The sequence below is a fragment of the Ranitomeya imitator genome, chromosome 9 (genome assembly GCF_032444005.1).
Source record: "Ranitomeya imitator isolate aRanImi1 chromosome 9, aRanImi1.pri, whole genome shotgun sequence".
Taxonomy (NCBI): Eukaryota; Metazoa; Chordata; class Amphibia; order Anura; family Dendrobatidae; genus Ranitomeya; species Ranitomeya imitator.
This window is the reverse complement of record NC_091290.1, coordinates 7,908,523-7,928,066: the sequence shown is the minus strand read 5'-3', so window position 1 is coordinate 7,928,066 and position 19,544 is coordinate 7,908,523. Positions and strand designations below refer to the sequence as shown.

The 19,544-nt window shown below is 49.2% G+C and overlaps 1 protein-coding gene across 3 annotated transcripts in view; it reads left to right on the top strand.

The window, feature by feature from the left end:
* The window catches only part of SLC39A13 (solute carrier family 39 member 13), a 35,303-nt gene extending 16,786 nt beyond the window's left edge, over positions 1 to 18,517 (top strand). For all 3 annotated transcript variants that reach the window (XM_069739734.1, XM_069739735.1, XM_069739733.1), the window contains exons 5-10: positions 232 to 324; positions 11,595 to 11,684; positions 11,812 to 11,862; positions 11,941 to 12,073; positions 13,858 to 13,957; positions 15,467 to 18,517. In XM_069739734.1, the coding sequence (XP_069595835.1) occupies positions 232 to 324; positions 11,595 to 11,684; positions 11,812 to 11,862; positions 11,941 to 12,073; positions 13,858 to 13,957; positions 15,467 to 15,542 (543 nt within the window). In that variant the 3' untranslated portion in view covers positions 15,543 to 18,517. The remainder of the gene's footprint in view (positions 1 to 231; positions 325 to 11,594; positions 11,685 to 11,811; positions 11,863 to 11,940; positions 12,074 to 13,857; positions 13,958 to 15,466) is intronic.
* The last annotated feature ends 1,027 nt before the right edge of the window (positions 18,518 to 19,544 follow it).

Below are 19,544 nucleotides of genomic sequence, written 5' to 3'. Positions count from 1 at the left end.
ATTATATACTGACAGGTCATCAACATCAGATCAGTGTAGATCCGACATGCAGACCCCCGCTCATCAGAGCCCATTCTCAGTACTGCAGATTTGTTCCCATTCACTTCAGTAGGTGCTGCAGTACCAAGAACGGTCGTTTTTCTACACCTCTTGGTCCACTATTATGCTGCGGAGTAAATCCGCCCTCCCGTACGTCATGACGTGGGATAATCGTGTTCTTCTCTGTTTCAGAAACTCCCCCCAGACAGCCTGATGAATGGGAAACATGGGGGGAGCAAACAGGGGAACGCAGCGCAACCGAGAGCCAAGAGTGACAGTATTAAGGTCAGTACCTGATATATAGTGTATACTGACAGCACGATATACACAGGAGCGGCTGTACACTCCCTGATATATAGTGTATACTGACCGCACATTATACACAGGAGCGGCTGTACACTCCTGGTATATACTGTATACTGACCGCACGTTATACACAGGAGCGGCTGTACACTCCCTGATATATAGTGTATACTGACCGCACGTTATACACAGGAGTGGCTGTACACTCCCTGATATATAGTGTATACTGCCGGCACATTATACACAGGAGCGGCTGTACACTCCCTGATATATAGTGTATACTGCCGGCACATTATACACAGGAGTGGCTGTACACTCCCTGATATATAGCATATACTGACAGCACGATATACACAGGAGCGGCTGTACACTCCCTGATATATAGTGTATACTGACAGCACGTTATACACAGGAGCGGCTGTACACTCCCTTATATATAGCATATACTGACAGCACGATATACACAGGAGCGGCTGTACACTCCCTGATATATAGCGTATACTGACAGCACGATATACACAGGAGCGGCTGTACACTCCCTGATATATAGCGTATACTGCCGGCACATTATACACAGGAGCGGCTGTACACTTCCTGATATATAGTGTATACTGACAGCACGATATACACAGGAGCGGCTGTACACTCCCTGATATATAGTGTATACTGACAGCACGATATACACAGGAGCGGCTGTATACTTCCTGATATATAGTGTATACTGACCACACGATATACACAGGAGCGGCTGTACACTCCTGGTATATAGCATATACTGCCGGCACGTTATACACAGGAGCGGCTGTACACTCCCTTATATATAGCATATACTGACAGCACGATATACACAGGAGCGGCTGTACACTCCCTGATATATAGTGTATACTGACCACACGTTATACACAGGAGTGGCTGTACACTCCCTGATATATAGCGTATACTGCCGGCACGATATACACAGGAGCGGCTGTACACTTCCTGATATATAGTGTATACTGACAGCACGATATACACAGGAGCGGCTGTACACTCCCTGATATATAGCATATACTGACAGCACGATATACACAGGAGCGGCTGTACACTCCTGGTATATAGCATATACTGACAGCACGTTATACACAGGAGCGGCTGTACACTCCTGGTATATAGTGTATACTGACAGCACGATATACACAGGAGCGGCTGTACACTTCCTGATATATAGTGTATACTGACCACACGTTATACACAGGAGCGGCTGTACACTCCTGGTATATAGTGTATACTGACAGCACGTTATACACAGGAGCGGCTGTACACTCCCTGATATATAGTGTATACTGACAGCACGATATACACAGGAGCGGCTGTACACTTCCTGATATATAGTGTATACTGACCGCACGTTATACACAGGAGCGGCTGTACACTCCCTGATATATACTGTATACTGACCGCACGTTATACACAGGAGCGGCTGTACACTCCCTGATATATAGTGTATACTGACCACACGTTATACACAGGAGCGGCTATACACTCCCTGATATATAGCATATACTGACAGCACGATATACACAGGAGCGGCTGTACACTCCCTGATATATAGTGTATACTGACAGCACGATATACACAGGAGTGGCTGTATACTCCCTGATATATAGCATATACTGACAGCACGATATACACAGGAGTGGCTGTACACTCCCTGATATATAGTGTATACTGACAGCACGTTATAGACAGGAGCGGCTGTACACTCCCTGATATATAGTGTATACTGACCACACGTTACACACAGGAGCGGCTGTATACTCCCTGATATATAGTGTATACTGACAGCACGTTATACACAGGAGCGGCTGTACACTCCCTGATATATAGTGTATACTGACCGCACGTTATACACAGGAGCGGCTGTATACTCCCTGATATATAGCATATACTGACGGCACGTTATACACAGGAGCGGTTGTACACTCCCTGATATATAGTGTATACTGCCGGCACATTATACACAGGAGCGGCTGTATACTCCCTGATATATAGTGTATACTGACAGCACGATATACACAGGAGCGGCTGTACACTCCCTGATATATAGTGTATACTGACCGCACGTTATACACAGGAGCGGCTGTATACTCCCTGATATATAGCATATACTGACAGCACGAAATACACAGGAGCGGCTGTACACTCCCTGATATATAGTGTATACTGCCGGCACATTATACACAGGAGCGGCTGTATACTCCCTGATATATAGTGTATACTGACAGCACGATATACACAGGAGCGGCTGTACACTCCCTGATATATAGTGTATACTGACAGCACGTTATACACAGGAGCGGCTGTACACTCCTGGTATATACTGTATACTGACCGCACGTTATACACAGGAGTGGCTGTACACTCCCTGATATATAGCGTATACTGCCGGCACGTTATACACAGGAGCGGCTGTACACTCCCTTATATATAGCATATACTGACAGCACGATATACACAGGAGCGGCTGTACACTCCCTGATATATAGTGTATACTGACAGCACGATATACACAGGAGCGGTTGTATACTCCCTGATATATAGCGTATACTGCCGGCACGATATACACAGGAGCGGCTGTACACTTCCTGATATATAGTGTATACTGACAGCACGATATACACAGGAGCGGCTGTACACTTCCTGATATATAGTGTATACTGACCACACGTTATACACAGGAGCGGCTATACACTCCCTGATATATAGCATATACTGACAGCACGATATACACAGGAGCGGCTGTACACTCCCTGATATATAGTGTATACTGACAGCACGATATACACAGGAGCGGCTGTATACTCCCTGATATATAGCATATACTGACAGCACGTTATAGACAGGAGCGGCTGTACACTCCCTGATATATAGTGTATACTGACCACACGTTACACACAGGAGCGGCTGTATACTCCCTGATATATAGTGTATACTGACAGCACGTTATACACAGGAGCGGCTGTACACTCCCTGATATATAGTGTATACTGACCGCACGTTATACACAGGAGCGGCTGTATACTCCCTGATATATAGCATATACTGACAGCACGATATACACAGGAGCGGCTGTACACTCCCTGATATATAGTGTATACTGCCGGCACATTATACACAGGAGCGGCTGTATACTCCCTGATATATAGTGTATACTGACAGCACGATATACACAGGAGCGGCTGTACACTCCCTGATATATAGTGTATACTGACAGCACGTTATACACAGGAGCGGCTGTACACTCCCTGATATATAGCGTATACTGCCGGCACGTTATACACAGGAGCGGCTGTACACTCCCTTATATATAGCATATACTGACAGCACGATATACACAGGAGCGGCTGTACACTCCCTGATATATAGCGTATACTGCCGGCACGATATACACAGGAGCGGCTGTACACTTCCTGATATATAGTGTATACTGACAGCACGATATACACAGGAGCGGCTGTACACTTCCTGATATATAGTGTATACTGACAGCACGATATACACAGGAGCGGCTGTACACTTCCTGATATATAGTGTATACTGACCACACGTTATACACAGGAGCGGCTGTACACTCCTGGTATATAGTGTATACTGCCGGCACATTATACACATGAGCGGCTGTACACTCCCTGATATATAGCATATACTGACAGCACGTTATACACAGGAGCGGCTGTACACTCCCTGATATATAGTGTATACTGACAGCACGATATACACAGGAGCGGCTGTACACTCCCTGATATATAGTGTATACTGACCACACGTTATACACAGGAGCGGCTGTACACTCCTGGTATATACTGTATACTGACCGCACGTTATACACAGGAGCGGCTGTACACTCCCTGATATATAGCATATACTGACAGCACGATATACACAGGAGCGGTTGTATACTCCCTGATATATAGCATATACTGACAGCACGATATACACAGGAGCGGCTGTACACTCCCTGATATATAGCATATACTGACAGCACGATATACACAGGAGCGGCTGTACACTCCCTGATATATAGCATATACTGACAGCACGATATACACAGGAGCGGCTGTACACTCCTGGTATATAGCATATACTGACAGCACGATATACACAGGAGCGGCTGTATACTCCCTGATATATAGTGTATACTGACAGCACGATATACACAGGAGCGGCTGTACACTCCATGATATATAGTGTATACTGACCGCACGTTATACACAGGAGCGGCTGTACACTCCCTGATATATAGTGTATACTGACCACACGTTACACACAGGAGCGGCTGTATACTCCCTGATATATAGTGTATACTGCCGGCACATTATACACAGGAGTGGCTGTATACTCCCTGTTATATAGTGTATACTGACAGCACGTTACACACAGGAGCGGCTGTATACTCCCTGATATATAGCATATACTGACAGCACGTTATACACAGGAGCGGCTGTACACTCCCTGATATATAGTGTATACTGACAGCACGATATACACAGGAGCGGCTGTACACTTCCTGATATATAGTGTATACTGACCACACGTTATACACAGGAGCGGCTGTACACTCCCTGATATATAGCATATACTGACAGCACGATATACACAGGAGCGGCTGTACACTCCCTGATATATAGCATATACTGACAGCACGTTATAGACAGGAGCGGCTGTACACTCCCTGATATATAGCATATACTGACAGCACGATATACACAGGAGCGGCTGTACACTCCCTGATATATAGTGTATACTGACAGCACGATATACACAGGAGCGGCTGTACACTCCCTGATATATAGTGTATACTGACAGCACGATATACACAGGAGCGGCTGTATACTCCCTGATATATAGTGTATACTGACAGCACGATATACACAGGAGCGGCTGTACACTCCCTGATATATAGTGTATACTGCCGGCACATTATACACAGGAGCGGCTGTACACTCCCTGATATATAGTGTATACTGACCACACGTTACACACAGGAGCGGCTGTACACTCCCTGATATATAGTGTATACTGCCGGCACATTATACACAGGAGTGGCTGTATACTCCCTGATATATAGTGTATACTGACAGCACGATATACACAGGAGCGGCTGTACACTCCCTGATATATAGTGTATACTGACAGCACGATATACACAGGAGCGGCTGTATACTCCCTGATATATAGCATATACTGACAGCACGTTATAGACAGGAGCGGCTGTACACTCCCTGATATATAGTGTATACTGACCACACGTTACACACAGGAGCGGCTGTATACTCCCTGATATATAGTGTATACTGACAGCACGTTATACACAGGAGCGGCTGTACACTCCCTGATATATAGTGTATACTGACCGCACGTTATACACAGGAGCGGCTGTATACTCCCTGATATATAGCATATACTGACAGCACGATATACACAGGAGCGGCTGTACACTCCCTGATATATAGTGTATACTGCCGGCACATTATACACAGGAGCGGCTGTATACTCCCTGATATATAGTGTATACTGACAGCACGATATACACAGGAGCGGCTGTACACTCCCTGATATATAGTGTATACTGACCGCACGTTATACACAGGAGCGGCTGTATACTCCCTGATATATAGCATATACTGACAGCACGATATACACAGGAGCGGCTGTACACTCCCTGATATATAGTGTATACTGCCGGCACATTATACACAGGAGCGGCTGTATACTCCCTGATATATAGTGTATACTGACAGCATGATATACACAGGAGCGGCTGTACACTCCCTGATATATAGTGTATACTGACAGCACGTTATACACAGGAGCGGCTGTACACTCCTGGTATATACTGTATACTGACCGCACGTTATACACAGAAGTGGCTGTACACTCCCTGATATATAGCGTATACTGCCGGCACGTTATACACAGGAGCGGCTGTACACTCCCTTATATATAGCATATACTGACAGCACGATATACACAGGAGCGGCTGTACACTCCCTGATATATAGCGTATACTGCCGGCACGATATACACAGGAGCGGCTGTACACTTCCTGATATATAGTGTATACTGACAGCACGATATACACAGGAGCGGCTGTACACTTCCTGATATATAGTGTATACTGACCACACGTTATACACAGGAGCGGCTGTACACTCCTGGTATATAGTGTATACTGCCGGCACATTATACACAGGAGCGGCTGTACACTCCCTGATATATAGCATATACTGACAGCACGTTATACACAGGAGCGGCTGTACACTCCCTGATATATAGTGTATACTGACAGCACGATATACACAGGAGCGGCTGTACACTCCCTGATATATAGTGTATACTGACCACACGTTATACACAGGAGCGGCTGTACACTCCTGGTATATACTGTATACTGACCGCACGTTATACACAGGAGCGGCTGTACACTCCCTGATATATAGCATATACTGACAGCACGATATACACAGGAGCGGTTGTATACTCCCTGATATATAGCATATACTGACAGCACGATATACACAGGAGCGGCTGTACACTCCCTGATATATAGCATATACTGACAGCACGATATACACAGGAGCGGCTGTACACTCCCTGATATATAGCATATACTGACAGCACGATATACACAGGAGCGGCTGTATACTCCCTGATATATAGCATATACTGACAGCACGATATACACAGGAGCGGCTGTACACTCCCTGATATATAGCATATACTGACAGCACGATATACACAGGAGCGGCTGTATACTCCCTGATATATAGTGTATACTGACAGCACGTTATAGACAGGAGCGGCTGTACACTCCATGATATATAGTGTATACTGACCGCACGTTATACACAGGAGCGGCTGTACACTCCTGGTATATACTGTATACTGACCGCACGTTATACACAGGAGTGGCTGTATACTCCCTGATATATAGTGTATACTGACAGCACGTTACACACAGGAGCGGCTGTATACTCCCTGATATATAGTGTATACTGACCACACGTTATACACAGGAGCGGCTGTACACTCCCTGATATATAGCATATACTGACAGCACGATATACACAGGAGTGGCTGTATACTCCCTGATATATAGCATATACTGACAGCACGATATACACAGGAGCGGCTGTACACTCCCTGATATATAGCATATACTGACAGCACGTTATAGACAGGAGCGGCTGTACACTCCCTGATATATAGTGTATACTGACAGCACGATATACACAGGAGCGGCTGTACACTCCCTGATATATAGTGTATACTGACAGCACGATATACACAGGAGCGGCTGTATACTCCCTGATATATAGTGTATACTGACAGCACGATATACACAGGAGCGGCTGTACACTCCCTGATATATAGTGTATACTGCCGGCACATTATACACAGGAGCGGCTGTACACTCCCTGATATATAGTGTATACTGACCACACGTTACACACAGGAGCGGCTGTATACTCCCTGATATATAGTGTATACTGCCGGCACATTATACACAGGAGTGGCTGTATACTCCCTGATATATAGCATATACTGACAGCACGATATACACAGGAGCGGCTGTACACTCCCTGATATATAGTGTATACTGACCACACGTTACACACAGGAGCGGCTGTATACTCCCTGATATATAGTGTATACTGCCGGCACATTACACACAGGAGCGGCTGTATACTCCCTGATATATAGTGTATACTGACCGCACGTTATACACAGGAGCGGCTGTACACTCCCTGATATATAGTGTATACTGACAGCACGATATACACAGGAGCGGCTGTACACTCCCTGATATATAGTGTATACTGCCGGCACATTACACACAGGAGCGGCTGTATACTCCCTGATATATAGTGTATACTGCCGGCACATTACACACCGGAGCGGCTGTATACTCCCTGATATATAGTGTATACTGACTGCACGTTGTACACAGGAGCGGCTGTACACTCCCTGATATATAGTGTATACTGACAGCACGATATACACAGGAGCGGCTGTATACTCCCTGATATATAGTGTATACTGACGGCACGTTATACACAGGAGCGGTTGTATACTCCCTGATATATAGCATATACTAACCGCACGAAATACACAGGAGCGGCTGTACACTCCCTGATATATAGTGTATACTGACAGCACGATATACACAGGAGCGGCTGTACACTCCCTGATATATAGTGTATACTGCCGGCACATTATACACAGGAGCGGCTGTACACTCCCTGATATATAGTGTATACTGACAGCACGATATACACAGGAGCGGCTGTACACTTCCTGATATATAGTGTATACTGACCACACGTTATACACAGGAGCGGCTGTACACTCCCTGATATATAGTGTATACTGACAGCACGTTATACACAGGAACGGCTGTACACTCCCTGATATATAGTGTATACTGACAGCACGATATACACAGGAGCGGCTGTACACTTCCTGATATATAGTGTATACTGACCACACGTTATACACAGGAGCGGCTGTACACTCCCTGATATATAGCATATACTGACAGCACGATATACACAGGAGTGGCTGTATACTCCCTGATATATAGCATATACTGACAGCACGATATACACAGGAGCGGCTGTACACTCCCTGATATATAGCATATACTGACAGCACGTTATAGACAGGAGCGGCTGTACACTCCCTGATATATAGTGTATACTGACAGCACGATATACACAGGAGCGGCTGTACACTCCCTGATATATAGTGTATACTGACAGCACGATATACACAGGAGCGGCTGTATACTCCCTGATATATAGTGTATACTGACAGCACGATATACACAGGAGCGGCTGTACACTCCCTGATATATAGTGTATACTGCCGGCACATTATACACAGGAGCGGCTGTACACTCCCTGATATATAGTGTATACTGCCGGCACATTATACACAGGAGCGGCTGTACACTCCCTGATATATAGTGTATACTGACCACACGTTACACACAGGAGCGGCTGTATACTCCCTGATATATAGTGTATACTGCCGGCACATTATACACAGGAGTGGCTGTATACTCCCTGATATATAGCATATACTGACAGCACGATATACACAGGAGCGGCTGTACACTCCCTGATATATAGTGTATACTGACCACACGTTACACACAGGAGCGGCTGTATACTCCCTGATATATAGTGTATACTGCCGGCACATTACACACAGGAGCGGCTGTATACTCCCTGATATATAGTGTATACTGACCGCACGTTATACACAGGAGCGGCTGTACACTCCCTGATATATAGTGTATACTGACAGCACGATATACACAGGAGCGGCTGTACACTCCCTGATATATAGTGTATACTGCCGGCACATTACACACAGGAGCGGCTGTATACTCCCTGATATATAGTGTATACTGCCGGCACATTACACACAGGAGCGGCTGTATACTCCCTGATATATAGTGTATACTGACTGCACGTTGTACACAGGAGCGGCTGTACACTCCCTGATATATAGTGTATACTGACAGCACGATATACACAGGAGCGGCTGTATACTCCCTGATATATAGTGTATACTGACGGCACGTTATACACAGGAGCGGTTGTATACTCCCTGATATATAGCATATACTAACCGCACGAAATACACAGGAGCGGCTGTACACTCCCTGATATATAGTGTATACTGACAGCACGATATACACAGGAGCGGCTGTACACTCCCTGATATATAGTGTATACTGCCGGCACATTATACACAGGAGCGGCTGTACACTCCCTGATATATAGCATATACTGACAGCACGATATACACAGGAGCGGCTGTACACTCCCTGATATATAGTGTATACTGCCGGCACATTATACACAGGAGCGGCTGTACACTCCCTGATATATAGCATATACTGACAGCACGATATACACAGGAGCGGCTGTACACTCCCTGATATATAGTGTATACTGCCGGCACATTATACACAGGAGCGGCTGTATACTCCCTGATATATAGCGTATACTGCCGGCACATTATACACAGGAGCGGCTGTACACTCCCTGATATATAGTGTATACTGACCGCACGTTATACACAGGAGTGGCTGTACACTCCCTGATATATAGTGTATACTGACGGCACGTTATACACAGGAGCGGCTGTACACTCCCTGATATATAGTGTATACTGACCGCACGTTATACACAGGAGCGGCTGTACACTCCTGGTATATAGTGTATACTGACCGCACGTTATACACAGGAGTGGCTGTACACTCCCTGATATATAGTGTATACTGACGGCACGTTATACACAGGAGCGGCTGTATACTCCCTGATATATAGTGTATACTGACGGCACGTTATACACAGGAGCGGCTGTATACTCCCTGATATATAGTGTATACTGACGGCACGTTATACACAGGAGCGGCTGTATACTCCCTGATATATAGTGTATACTGACGGCACGTTATACACAGGAGCGGCTGTACACTCCTGGTATATAGTGTATACTGACGGCACGTTATACACAGGAGCGGCTATACACTCCCTGATATATAGTGTATACTGCCGGCACATTATACACAGGAGCGGCTGTACACTCCCTGATATATAGTGTATACTGCCGGCACATTATACACAGGAGCGGCTGTACACTCCCTGATATATAGTGTATACTGCCGGCACATTATACACAGGAGTGGCTGTACACTCCCTGATATATAGTGTATACTGCCGGCACGATATACACAGGAGCGGCTGTACACTCCCTGATATATAGTGTATACTGACCGCACGTTATACACAGGAGCGGCTGTACACTCCTGGTATATAGTGTATACTGACCGCACGTTATACACAGGAGTGGCTGTACACTCCCTGATATATAGTGTATACTGACGGCACGTTATACACAGGAGCGGCTGTATACTCCCTGATATATAGTGTATACTGACGGCACGTTATACACAGGAGCGGCTGTACACTCCTGGTATATAGTGTATACTGACCGCACGTTATACACAGGAGTGGCTGTACACTCCCTGATATATAGTGTATACTGACGGCACGTTATACACAGGAGCGGCTGTACACTCCCTGATATATAGTGTATACTGACGGCACGTTATACACAGGAGCGGCTGTACACTCCTGGTATATACTGTATACTGACAGCTTTTTGTACACTCCTCATTGTCTCATTCGCTACAGGTCAGTGGCTACCTCAACCTGCTGGCCAACACCATCGATAACTTCACCCACGGCATGGCGGTGGCCGGCAGCTTTCTGGTCAGTAGGAAGGTGAGTGTGAAGAAGCTTTGCTGGGGTTGGTCCTTCTTGGCTGCGGAGTCTTTGTCTTCATTGTGCCGTTCCTCTGTTCTTCCACCTGGAGATATAGTTGTGTGTTCACGTGACATTATTCTTCCAGGTGGGAATTCTGACAACGGTGGCCATCCTGTTACACGAGATTCCCCATGAGGTCAGTGCGGCGCTGTGATCCGGCGATCCTCCATGCTCTCCCCTTCTGCACCTCTCTAATACTCTGCTCCTCTTACAGGTTGGGGATTTCGCTATTCTCCTCCGTGCCGGGTTCGATCGCTGGAGCGCGGCCAAGATGCAGCTGATGACTGCGATGGGAGGGATCCTGGGAGCCGGATTCTCTGTCTGCGCTCAGTCACCCAAGGGAGCCGGTAAGTGTGAATGGCGTTTGTGTGAGCGAAGGGTTAAGTGAGCCCCAAAAGGAAGAACTCTGGGTCATCTGTGCTGCGTACGGTGTCGGCCTACACGGTGTCGGCCTACGCGCTGCATACGTTGTCGGCCTATGCGCTGCATGCGGTGTCGGCCTATGGGCTGCATACGTTGTCGGCCTACGCGCTGCGTACCATGTCGGCCTACGCGCTGCGTACCATGTCGGCCTACGCGCTGCGTACCATGTCGGCCTACGCGCTGCGTACCATGTCGGCCTACGCGCTGCGTACCATGTCGGCCTACGCGCTGCGTACCATGTCGGCCTACGCGCTGCGTACCATGTCGGCCTACGCGCTGCGTACCATGTCGGCCTACGCGCTGCGTACCATGTCGGCCTACGCGCTGCGTACCATGTCGGCCTACGCGCTGCGTACCATGTCGGCCTACGCGCTGCGTACCATGTCGGCCTACGCGCTGCGTACCATGTCGGCCTACGCGCTGCGTACCATGTCGGCCTACGCGCTGCGTACCATGTCGGCCTACGCGCTGCGTACCATGTCGGCCTACGCGCTGCGTACCATGTCGGCCTACGCGCTGCGTACCATGTCGGCCTACGCGCTGCGTACCATGTCGGCCTACGCGCTGCGTACCATGTCGGCCTACGCGCTGCGTACGACGTCGGCCTACGCGCAGCGTACCATGTCGGCCTACGCGCTGCGTACGATGTCGGCCTACGCGCTGCGTACGATGTCGGCCTACGCGCTGCGTACGATGTCGGCCTACGCGCTGCGTACGATGTCGGCCTACGCGCTGCGTACGTTGTCGGCCTACGCGCTGCGTGCGGTGTTCCGCCGTAAGTCGCACAAAGGGTCCGCCACTGGCAACGTCGTAGGTGTCCGTCACGGGCTGCTGAAAAGCTGCACATTCTCAAACCTCTGTCCTGGACAATCCATTTCCAGTGCAGCCATTTTTTTCTGCCCTTATTTTTTCCTCCCCTTCTAAGAGCCTTTACGTGGACTCGGCCACACGAGATCTTGTGTTTTTTATGGGATGAGTTATAGATTTAACAGCACAATTTAAAAAACAATTCCTGTATTTCCACATTCTTTTTTCCCTCGGCACCTAAGGTTACAGTTGTGGTTGTCGGCTGGACAATATACGCTTGCACCTGATATGCGGGGGTCTGTGAGAGAGTGCGACCTTCTGTATTAGACCCAACGGTTCGAAGACAAAATTAATAAGAGGGGATCCAACTTTTGTAAGTTTTGGGCATTTTTTTTAAACAATGACTGCACAAGCTCTAAGACAATAGCTGGTCTGTTTCCAGCCGGATCCAGCGGTGACGCTCCAGCCGTCCTTCTGTCCTTTGTGTATAATCGGTCTGGCAGCCCGTCGGTGACTTTGGCGGTCACGTGCCTCCCTGCCGCTGTCATGGCTTTCGTCTCTGAGCGGTAATGCCGGTGGTGCAGCGTGAGGCCTCGTCAGTCATTCTAAACAAAAAGAGAAACAATGAATCATGGAGCAGAAAAAAGGTTTTGTTTTTTTGGGGGGGTCGGCTAACCTTTGTAGTTGTTTTTAAAGTTATGATAAAAGTTGGATCAGAATGACTGAAATCCAGCACATAGGGCAGGTAACGGGGGCATTCACTCCTCTTCTCCGCCCGCCTCATCGCACTTCTCGCTGTTGTATGTTGTTGCTCCTTCCCACCTGGCGGCCGGAGTCTTTCCTGTGCACAGATGATACAGACATTATATATACATTACTGATCGCCTTTATTCCCGCACAGGTGAAGCCGTGGCCTGGATTTTACCGTTCACGTCGGGCGGGTTCCTGTACATCGCGCTGGTTAATGTGCTGCCAGACCTGTTGGAAGAGAAAAGCACGAGGTATGTGCACGTGTAGTGTGATGGCGCCCGGTCCAGGGTAAAGACTAATGGTCGTCACTGACAATGATATTTCCAGGCTTCCTGACATCGGAGCTTTCATAGCTGGAGACCAGGAATATTTGGGAAGACGGGTGTCCATTATTACAAGGCCTCTAATCTGAGATGAGGATCAGACACTAACGGGTTAATGGGATGTGGACTTGTATAAAGGTTATCGCCTGATTTTAATCCCTCCGTCTGTCCACATCTGAGCGTCTGCGTCCACATGGATTGGATGTGCGGCAAATTCCCCGACAAAATCGTTAAATCCACGTCCGCACTCCTAGGAAGATTGTGGTGCAGACTTTCAGGCCAGTCCCTTTTTTATGCAATCTTAACGAAATTTCTGCTGCGGATGAGAACAACTATTGACCTGTGCTGCGGACCCGACCTCTGCGCCACGGCGTTGTGTTGCTGTTATTCACCATTTTCCATGAAAAGTACTAAAAGGAACCTGTCAGCAGATTTACGCTGCCGAGCCACAGGCAGGAAGAATCCTGGCCCGCTGCACAAATACTGTCCATAGTCGGGGATGAGACTGGTCTGGTGCCTCCCCAGATGCGTCTTCCCAGCACCTCTGCAGGTGATTGACAGGTCTCTTGCACAGTGATAGACTTGTACCATCCGGGGAGGTGCAGGCCGAGCCCCATTCCCAGATCTGTACTGTGTATTTTCTTGGAACATTTTGGAGAACAACCGGCTCTCATTCTTCCTGTCTGTAGTTTGGGCATCAAGAGTCTGCAGGCAGGTTCCCTTTAAGTCCACAGTATCGGCAGCATTTGTGCTGTGTTAACCGAAACGATATCCGTGTAAATTAGTGTTATTACCGCTGAAAATTTGGTGAAGGCTTTCTACTAAGGAGATTTTGCAGGAATCCCTTCTCATAGGGACTTGCTCTTAGCTTTCTTCTACGTACGCTGAACAGGGAGGTGAGAAAATGCCGATGTCTCCCTTAGCAGCTCTTGTCCCCAGAGAACAGTAGGATTAGGCATGTGGACAACCATCAGCCCCATCCTCTCTCCAGCATTTGTATAGAGTCAGGATGTTGGATCTTGTTCAGCTGACATCTTCGTAGCTCCACATTCACACTCTGCTGGAAACGTCTCCACAGTTGTCATTAGCTTCCGTGTTATGAGTACTGTGGATCTGCGGCCCGGTCAGCACCGTTTCTACAAACCCTACAGACTGGCCGGTCTGTGCCGAGGCTGCTGTAATCACACTTCTTGATTAGCAATTTCTCTGTTCAGATAGTAGCCGCTGGTAATTCCCTACTGGGATTTTGTATCTCTACCTGCACCTGTGGCCGACATTGTTTCCTTCCACTCCTCATATCTGGGTGTGATGAGCATAGCCCGAGACCGTGGCGCTCAGCCCTGATATAGTTATGGTCTCTTGTACACAGTTCTCCATTATGTGCCTCCTTTCCGTCCAGTGTTTGTGTCAGACTATGCTTTCTGTGTCCTCTCCCAGGAACTCCCTGATCCAAGTCCTCCTGATTAGCTGTGGGATCGCTGTGATGACCGTCCTGTCCTTAATGGTGGAGTGACCTCAGCGTTGTGTCATCCGAGAGCCGACGACCTGCGCTGCCAGACATGGGATATCCGCACATGAAACGTCCCTGCCGGCATAGACACGTGTGATCATTCATGGCGTCCTCCCCTGGACACGGCACCATCTGCCTGGAGGAGAACGTGCCGAGTTTCGTTACATTCTTTATTCATGGCCTTGCCTTGTGCCTCATTTTGTGGTCTTCTCCGTGCAATGCTGTGTCTCCTATAGCTTCCATATGTCCCGCTGCTTCTTCCCCGCAGCTTGTCTGTTCGCATACACGCCCGCCTTTATGTTCCTGTGTGTCCAGCTTTTCCGTTTTTATGTTTGTGTCCACAGTCTGTGGACTTGGGTGAGATCTGCAGGTGCTGAAGGAGGAGCTGGCAACCCGATCCTTCCTCCGTGCAGAGATCTGCAGGTACTGAAGGAGGAGCCGGCGACCCGATCCTTCCTCCGTGCAGAGATCTGCAGATACTGAAGAAGGAGCCGGCGACCCGATCCTTCCTCTGTGCAGAGATCTGCAGATACTGAAGGAGGAGCCGGCGACCCGATCCTTCCTCCGTGCAGAGATCAGGTACTGAAGGAGGAGCCGGCGACCCGATCCTTCCTCTGTGCAGAGATCTGCAGATACTGAAGGAGGAGCCGGCGACCCGATCCTTCCTCCGTGCAGAGATCAGGTACTGAAGGAGGAGCCGGCGACCCGATCCTTCCTCCGTGCAGAGATCTGCAGATACTGAAGAAGGAGCCGGCGACCCGATCCTTCCTCCGTGCAGAGATCTGCAGATACTGAAGGAGGAGCCGGCGACCCGATCTTTCCTCTGTGCAGAGATCAGGTACTGAAGAAGGAGCCGGCGAACCGATCCTTCCTCTGTGCAGAGATCTGCAGATACTGAAGGAGGAGCCGGCGACCCGATCCTTCCTCCGTGCAGAGATCAGGTACTGAAGGAGGAGCCGGCGACCCGATCTTTCCTCTGTGCAGAGATCAGGTACTGAAGAAGGAGCCGGCGACCCGATCCTTCCTCTGTGCAGAGATCTGCAGATACTGAAGGAGGAGCCGGTGACCCGATCCTTCCTCCGTGCAGAGATCTGCAGGTACTGAAGGAGGAGCCGGCGACCCGATCCTTCCTCCGTGCAGAGATCTGCAGGTACTGAAGGAGGAGCCGGCGACCCGATCCTTCCTCTGTGCAGAGATCTGCAGATACTGGAGGAGGAGTCGGCGACCCGATCCTTCCTCCGTGCAGAGATCTGCAGGTACTGAAGGAGGAGCCGGCGACCCGATCCTTCCTCCGTGCAGAGATCTGCAGGTACTGAAGGAGGAGCCGGCGACCCGATCCTTCCTCTGTGCAGAGATCTGCAGATACTGAAGGAGGAGCCGGCGACCCGATCCTTCCTCCGTGCAGAGATCTGCAGGTACTGAAGGAGGAGCCGGCGACCCGATCCTTCCTCCGTGCAGAGATCTGCAGATACTGAAGAAGGAGCCGGCGACCCGATCCTTCCTCTGTGCAGAGATCTGCAGATACTGAAGGAGGAGCCGGCGACCCGATCCTTCCTCCGTGCAGAGATCTGCAGGTACTGAAGGAGGAGCCGGCGACCCGATCCTTCCTCCGTGCAGAGATCTGCAGATACTGAAGGAGGAGCCGGCGACCCGATCCTTCCTCTGTGCAGAGATCTGCAGATACTGAAGGAGGAGCCGGCGACCCGATCCTTCCTCCGTGCAGAGATCAGGTACTGAAGGAGGAGCCGGCGACCCGATCCTTCCTCTGTGCAGAGATCTGCAGATACTGAAGGAGGAGCCGGCGACCCGATCCTTCCTCCGTGCAGAGATCAGGTACTGAAGGAGGAGCCGGCGACCCGATCTTTCCTCTGTGCAGAGATCAGGTACTGAAGAAGGAGCCGGCGACCCGATCCTTCCTCTGTGCAGAGATCTGCAGATACTGAAGGAGGAGCCGGCGACCCGATCCTTCCTCCGTGCAGAGATCTGCAGGTACTGAAGGAGGAGCCGGCGACCCGATCCTTCCTCCGTGTAGAGATCTGCAGATACTGAAGGAGGAGCCGGCGACCCGATCCTTCCTCTGTGCAGAGATCTGCAGATACTGAAGGAGGAGCTGGCGACCCGATCCTTCCTCCGTGCAGAGATCAGGTACTGAAGGAGGAGCCGGCGACCCGATCTTTCCTCTGTGCAGAGATCAGGTACTGAAGAAGGAGCCGGTGACCCGATCCTTCCTCTGTGCAGAGATCTGCAGATACTGAAGGAGGAGCCGGCGACCCGATCCTTCCTCCGTGTAGAGATCTGCAGATACTGAAGGAGGAGCCGGCGACCCGATCCTTCCTCCGTGTAGAGATCTGCAGATACTGAAGGAGGAGCCGGCGACCCGATCATTCCTCCGTGCAGAGATCAGGTACTGAAGAAGGAGCCGGCGACCCGATCCTTCCTCCGTGTAGAGATCTGCAGATACTGAAGGAGGAGCCGGCGACCCGATCCTTCCTCCGTGCAGAGATCTGCAGATACTGAAGGAGGAGCCGGCGACCCGATCCTTCCTCCGTGCAGAGATCAGGTACTGAAGAAGGAGCCGGCGACCCGATCCTTCCTCCGTGCAGAGATCTGCAGGTACTGAAGGAGGAGCCGGCGACCCGATCCTTCCTCCGTGCAGAGATCTGCAGGTACTGAAGGAGGAGCCGGCGACCCGATCCTTCCTCCGTGTAGAGATCTGCAGATACTGAAGGAGGAGCCGGCGACCCGATCCTTCCTCCGTGCAGAGATCAGGTACTGAAGAAGGAGCCGGCGACCCGATCCTTCCTCCGTGCAGAGATCTGCAGGTACTGAAGGAGGAGCCGGCGACCCGATCCTTCCTCCGTGCAGAGATCTGCAGGTACTGAAGGAGGAGCCGGCGACCCGATCCTTCCTCCGTGTAGAGATCTGCAGATACTGAAGGAGGAGCCGGCGACCCGATCCTTCCTCCGTGCAGAGATCAGGTACTGAAGGAGGAGCCGGCGACCCGATCCTTCCTCCCTGCAGAGATCAGGTACTGAAGGAGGAGCCGGCGACCCGATCCTTCCTCCGTGCAGAGATCTGCAGATACTGAAGGAGGAGCCGGCGACCCGATCCTTCCTCCCTGCAGAGATATTTTCTTATACAGTGTTATATGGACAATGCCTGAGTGCACACTCCGCAGGCTCACCAAGGTACTGTCCCGGATATTCTTCATTGACTCTTCAGAACCACTGATGTTTTACATGTTTTTTTTTTAACAGTTTGAAAGCAATAATAATATAGAGAGGGGGGTCCGGTGTCTGCAGGGAGACCATCAATGCAATGCATCCCCTGCTGGGCAGGAAGCCGGCCTGCACCTTTTATCCTTCTGTCATTTTTAGGTCCAAAATTTAGCACAGATTATTTTCTTGTTCTATTTTTTTCGGCTTGTATATGACCTTTGATAAAACGTCATTCTCTTTTATACTACTTCCATACGCAGCAGATTTTCCACCTGTAAATTTGGATGGAAAATCAGTTGAAGTGTCCGCCCGTCTGGACTAATCCTTAAGGAGGGGATATTTGTAGCCACCAAGAACAAAGACTTCTGCGAGGGGCCATTGTGCAGCCGTAGAGTACGAGTGTCCTAAGGCGCTGTGCACACAGTTTGGGATCAGCGTTGAGAAATGCTTTAAAATTCCTAAATAACCGTTTCTGTTGTATTTGCTCCTTTTGGATCATCTCTTCTTAGACTTGTGCATTGTGTTGTTCCTCTGCTATTCTTCCTGGTAATGTATAAATACGTGGATACCTGGGACGTCCTGTTCGCCTTTTGCAGTATGTTTCTGCGCACTTACAGCGCCCCACTCAGGGACGAGTGGAATCCACAAGCGGGATGGTAATGTATTCATAAATTTCCAGGAGCAATAACCGAGGAACATCAGAGTCTAAGAAAAGAGTTTTCAGAATTATTAATTGGTCATACAAGTATTTACGAAAACAATGTCATGTGACCTGACGGGGCTTTTT